The following is a 5,655-nucleotide window of genomic DNA, read 5'->3' as shown; positions in this document are numbered from 1 at the left end:
TATATCTGAAACCATTTTAGATATATATTTTGGATACAGGAAGGGAAGCTATATTTTTTTTATTTTCCACCTATGGTTAATTTTTTTCCTTTACTTTCTGTCCTGTAGACACAGCAGGAAGTTACAGCAAATGTCTTAGGGAAATTTCAGATTGTCTCTCACTTTCAGTCCTAGTGGCAGTGGGCACCAGGACAAACAGAATAAATCTTCCAGGGACAAAATCAGCTATCAGCTATGTACATGGCAGAGGCTCTAACCCCTTATCACCCTTCACAAAACTGGAAAAAATGGCTTTAGATACACTTTATGTTAGACCCACAATCTGCGCGGTAAATCTTTGCCATTGCAGTCAATTACGCTGTTAATGTCATTGGATGTTCTTCCTATAGCTTTAGTTCCTTTGGCCATAATGATGCAGATTTCATTGTGCATTTTGTGGACAGTTTCACATGCATTTAACAGCATTTCTGTAACATCTGCATTGCTCCTGCTCTTTTTAAAAATTTTTTGGAAGAAGGTGCAATTTTCCTTATAAACTGGATTGTACTCAGCAGGAGAAAATTCCTCATCTTGATAAATGTAGCCCTACATATTTTGTTTCATTGTAGCACTTAATTTACCTCTAAAAATAGTGACTGTGTAGATGATGTGCAATTAATCTGAAAAGGATGATAATAACAACGTTTCCTATCATAACCTCAAAAATACTGGCAGTGTATTTCTCTGACGTGAACTGAAGTCAAAAGCCTGCTCTTTCAATAAAACGACAAGCTAAATAGGTATAAAAATATAACGATAATAATGAAATGTAAATGATAAACAACTACTGATACATGTAAGTATTTTATTGAAACTTGACAGGTTACAAAGCATACAATGTAATTAGTTCTATGACTAAAGTAGAGTGCAATAAACTCCTAGAAACTTGAAATGCAGCTTTTGGATGCCATTAGGTTTTAACTTTCTATAAAGCTCTATTTCCCTCTACATCACAAAAAAGATGCAATGAAAACAGTTTGGTCACTGTGGGTTTCCATGCAGCTATCTATCTGCACAAAATTCTAAAATCTCCCATTAAGATCCTTGCTCAGGCACTTTTTGTTATGTGGTGAGAACGGTCTCAAGTGTGCACCACTGTTGTCATCCTAAACATCCTAAACACGAATGAAGATGAAGCCCACAGGTCAGAAATGTTAAGTAAACAACCTTCATTTACTTAAATGACATTCTACTAATGATGTTTCGGGGGGAGTGCATGGGGACCCCTCTATCAAATTGACCATGCCATTTAATTGAATCAAGGTTGTTCACTTAACATTTTTGGTGTGTTGGCTTAATTTTCAATCATGTTTGGATCTGTGGTATCTTCACCAACGTGCACCCACAGTGCATTTTATTTGCCTCGTTGTTTGCGCAGAAGGCTTTACCTTGTCACCATGTCACATGTGCCCCTGTTGGACAATAAGCGGCCATATTTACACAAATTACATGGCTGTATATTGTCTACAGTTGTACCTATCTCCTGACACAACTGTAGACAATATACAGCCATGTAATGTTTTACATTGCTGCCAAAAACATTGATTTGCAGCCGATGCTGGAGTAAGCGCATGTAGACAAGAAGTGGCTGAAAAAACCTAGGGGAGGATCATTAGTACTGAGATGCAAAAAAAGTAAAAACGGTATTTAAGAAAATAAAATGTCAATTATTTATGGTACACTTTGCGTTACTAAATAAATGTCATCCAGTTAGGGTTTAGATCCACTTAAAGGCCACTGCAGTGCTTGCACAGAAGTGTGTATAATATCAGTGAATGATAGGAAATTGAAACTGGTACGTTGCTGATTGCCATGGGAAACCGTTCAATTTTCTTTGTGCTTAGTGTAATAAAAAAAAAAGAGCCCCGCAGGTCCCAAAAAAGATAGTAGCAATGAATTTGATGAAAGCCAGAAAAGAAATAAAATGTATATTAAAAAAATTCATTATTTTATCAGGCTGGTAAAAATGCATTCTCTTTGGATGTACTACATAAAGTTGCGAGAAAAAGGCTTTATAATTAAAACTGAATTTTAAAGGCAATAAAAAATATAATTGTAGCTTGGATCTTGTCAAATGGAAACCTTTTAAAACCTGAAATGAAAGACAAGTACTCTAAACATACTTGAATACAAAATATTTTAAACATATTATTTTCCTCCTTTTATTATCAGTTAAATGAAGTGAACTACTTTTTCAATGATCGAAGTATGTTTTCTTTTCTTTAACAATGCAGTTTCATTGTGTTTTCTGTGCAGGTGGGGGTCATTGTAACATTTCCTTACTTACCGAAGTTGCTTCTCATATGTTTCATAAGTTTAAAACAATTAATTTGTCATGGTTTTCCAGTGTTGTGGTTTCTGGTAGTCCCTAGGTATGTATTGGAGTTGCTGGGTTGATTACCATTGGTCACATGATATTACTACCATATGTGTCACAGGTGGGTGAATTGAAGTGTATTAAGATAATTGGCCATACAAAACACATTTTTCCTTCCTGTCTCTGACACCCCCACATCTAGAGGTGACTGATGATTCTGTTAAGAAGTTAAATGCAATGTAGATGTAAAATCAAGAATGTTATGTATATACTGATACCATAATTAATAGACTGCTTTCCTGCCCTTTCTAGCTCTAAGCTGCAATGAAAATGACGGAGACCACATGGACAGAGACCAACAGTACACCCCCAACCAGAAAACCAAACGCATGAGGACCTCTTTCAAACACCATCAGTTGCGGACGATGAAATCCTACTTTGCTATTAACCATAATCCAGATGCCAAGGACTTAAAGCAACTAGCTCAGAAGACCGGTTTAACCAAAAGAGTTTTACAGGTAAATAAATACTAAATCTCATAGCATTCCAATTTTTCCAGATATAAATAAAAATGAAATAGATGTGAGAAGAAAAGTATGCTGTCACTTTCTCAAATTGTTATACATTCATGCAAATACCTAATCATATTGGATAGATGTCCATTACAAAGCTATTCTGTAATTTAGAAATACATTTAAAATATAATCTATTCTCCACTAAAATGTACTAGTTCTAAAAGTTTTTTGTGATTTTATTAATGTCTAAAGAAATACATTATTTTTTATTATACTACATATTTATGTTATAAAAGTACATATTTTGTTACTGTATGCTTGTACGGGCTTTTGAAATATTTCAACATACATTTTTGTAATTTAATATTGCCCGGGCGAGTCAACAACACAGCTGTGTTGCTGGAATGCTGTAATTGTGTTTAGGACCATTAAAATAGCCTCCTTTATGTAAGACTGCATTCTGTAGACATACTGGCATAATTATAATTGCCCCATGGCAACAAATAACATTTAAAAGTGTCCATTTAGACAATAAATGATATTACAAGAGCCTCTGTATGCATAAGAGAGTAAGAAAGCTAATACATACTAATTAGAAAGTTGATGGTTTAATTTCCTTGCTTTACAGTATCAAATTTCTAAGAAAAGTGGAACTGCCCTTTAAGGTATTTTAACTTATTTATCAACACTGACAAGCACATGTCCCTTTGGAATATTAGAGTCATGTTAAAAAAAAGAATACTTTTAACAGTATTTTATTAAAATACAAATTCAATAAAATAATAAAAAAACATTTCTATTCACCTGAGGATACGAGACCAGCACATCAGATGTATGTGCTGGTATCTTGAAGCAAGAGGGTCACTAGGACTCCTGCTATATTTATACCAGTCATTATACCCTAAAAATTTGGCCTCAAATAATGGACCCCCCTCCCAAAACAGTCTAATGGAAACAAGGCAAAGTTTAAAGCTAAAAAAAACCTGGCCTTCTGAAAAATATTATTTCTCTTAATTTCTTAATAAATATGTGTATCTATAGTAAAAAAATGAATACAGAAACTCTTTGTTTTTCCTTCCCGAGAATCCCTTTTCATTAAATAACCTAATTCACATATTCACTTGTTTTCTCAACCAGATTATTTGTAACAACTAAAGCATGGGATTCTGGGAAATTCAAGCTCTGTCACTGTTAATTAATTAGGCAGCTATAGGGATAGCAGCCCTTATGACTGGTGTGCCAGGTTTCTGACAGAAGGGAGAAAGAGCACACTTTTGTTCATAATCTAAAGCGCATGTCATCAAAGAAAAAAAACATATGCAGTACCTCTCTGCAATGCATAGCCATTTCCCATTGTTTTTACACGTAAGAACCCTGCAAGTACTTAAAAACACATGCCAGAATAGCACTCAGCTCTTAATTTCCTGTTGTGTCTGACAACACACAGCATTTTTGTAGATTTAGTAGAGTCAGCCCTGCTTAGTTTTATTTTGCTAAGCTACTCAATCCATCCCACTGTCTTCATCTCCAAAGCACAGGTGCTGATTGCCTTGTAGTCCCAAGATAAGAAATGGGAGGATTAAACAGACCCATTGAGACAGCACAGGAAGTGTGCAGAGGACACAGGACAGCTCTGACTTTCTTATAAAACTTATGCAGCAAAATACTTTCAATGGTATATTTAATAGACTAAAATGGAGCAAATACAAGAAGTTAATTGTTTGGCTTTACATATTCTTTAATATTCTTTACATATTCTTTAATTTATAAAATAAAAAATGTAAAAGAAAGGAAAAAGAGAGAATTGGTAGATCCGAACCTGGCTGGAAGCTGGAATGTTGTAGCCAATCAGTGAACTGCAGGTGAAACGTTTTAATATTTGCTCATCTCTAAAATTATATTCATATTGCTTCACATATAGTCCCTCATCCAATAAACTTCAAAGTCCCGAAAAAGTCTTGAGATGTTTATGTCTGATTCAAGAGGGTTCTAGCATGCACCAATATGAAGCAAAGTCATGTGAGTTTCTCTACTAATATAGTTTGTATGCAAACATTTTCTCATAAAAACCTGGTGCATGTTTGCACGCGGCAATGCCAGAAAGTGCACAAAATCAAGCAATAACAGTAGGGAGAGCATTCCTGGAGGGTGATTGCTGGTCTCTGATGCAACTAAGCCAGTTATCAGGAGCCATAGCAGGAGTATCTTACACTCCCTAACAAAAGAAGCTAAATAATATAAAATAGAATTAAAAAAAGCATAAATACTTTCAATTACATTTAATAAAAATTTATCAAAAAGACAAATTACATGTCTGCGCTGCATAAATCATATAGTTCAGCCTAAACTTCATCAAATATAACGTCCTCAAAATACGTTTTAAGAAGTTGTACTTATATGAAGGAGAATTTTTATTGCAAAATTAATCTAATAGTGAGCCTAAGCCTAAACTCTTTCTAAACTAGCATAAAAAGTTGAGTCTTGCTTGTCAGCATCTAAATATCACCAGCTTTCAGGAGGAGAAACTGAGATTCTCCTCCTGAAAACTTGAGCAAAATGAGCTTGCAATTATTTTGCGCCTGCAAAACAATTGTCTTATGACATTACTGAGGTGCTAAAAATATAGTGAATAGGTTTAAAATTAGGGATGTTCAGATACCAGTATCTGTATCGGTGCCGATACTTGGCATTTTCATGAGAACTACCAAGGTTGCAGCTGCGACTGGGCCCTGGCGCTCCACTACTGTCCTGAAATAATTAGTCTGTATTCTTATAGAAAAACAG

The 5,655-nt window shown here is 34.8% G+C and overlaps 1 protein-coding gene across 3 annotated transcripts in view; it reads left to right on the top strand.

Moving 5' to 3' along the window:
• LHX2 (LIM homeobox 2) overlaps positions 1-5,655 on the top strand; it is a 44,938-nt gene that overhangs the window by 34,507 nt on the left and 4,776 nt on the right. For 2 of the 3 annotated variants that reach the window (XM_018556712.1, XM_018556710.1), the window contains exon 4: positions 2,669-2,874. In XM_018556712.1, the coding sequence (XP_018412214.1) occupies positions 2,669-2,874 (206 nt within the window). The remainder of the gene's footprint in view (positions 1-2,668; positions 2,875-5,655) is intronic. The other variant, XM_018556711.1, reaches the window with a different exon arrangement.

The sequence above is a fragment of the Nanorana parkeri genome, unplaced genomic scaffold, assembly GCF_000935625.1.
Source record: "Nanorana parkeri isolate BGI_ZX_2015 unplaced genomic scaffold, ASM93562v1 scaffold248, whole genome shotgun sequence".
NCBI lineage: Eukaryota > Metazoa > Chordata > Amphibia > Anura > Dicroglossidae > Nanorana > Nanorana parkeri.
The sequence above is the reverse complement of the archived record's forward strand: the minus strand, read 5'-3'. Positions and strand labels throughout refer to the sequence as shown.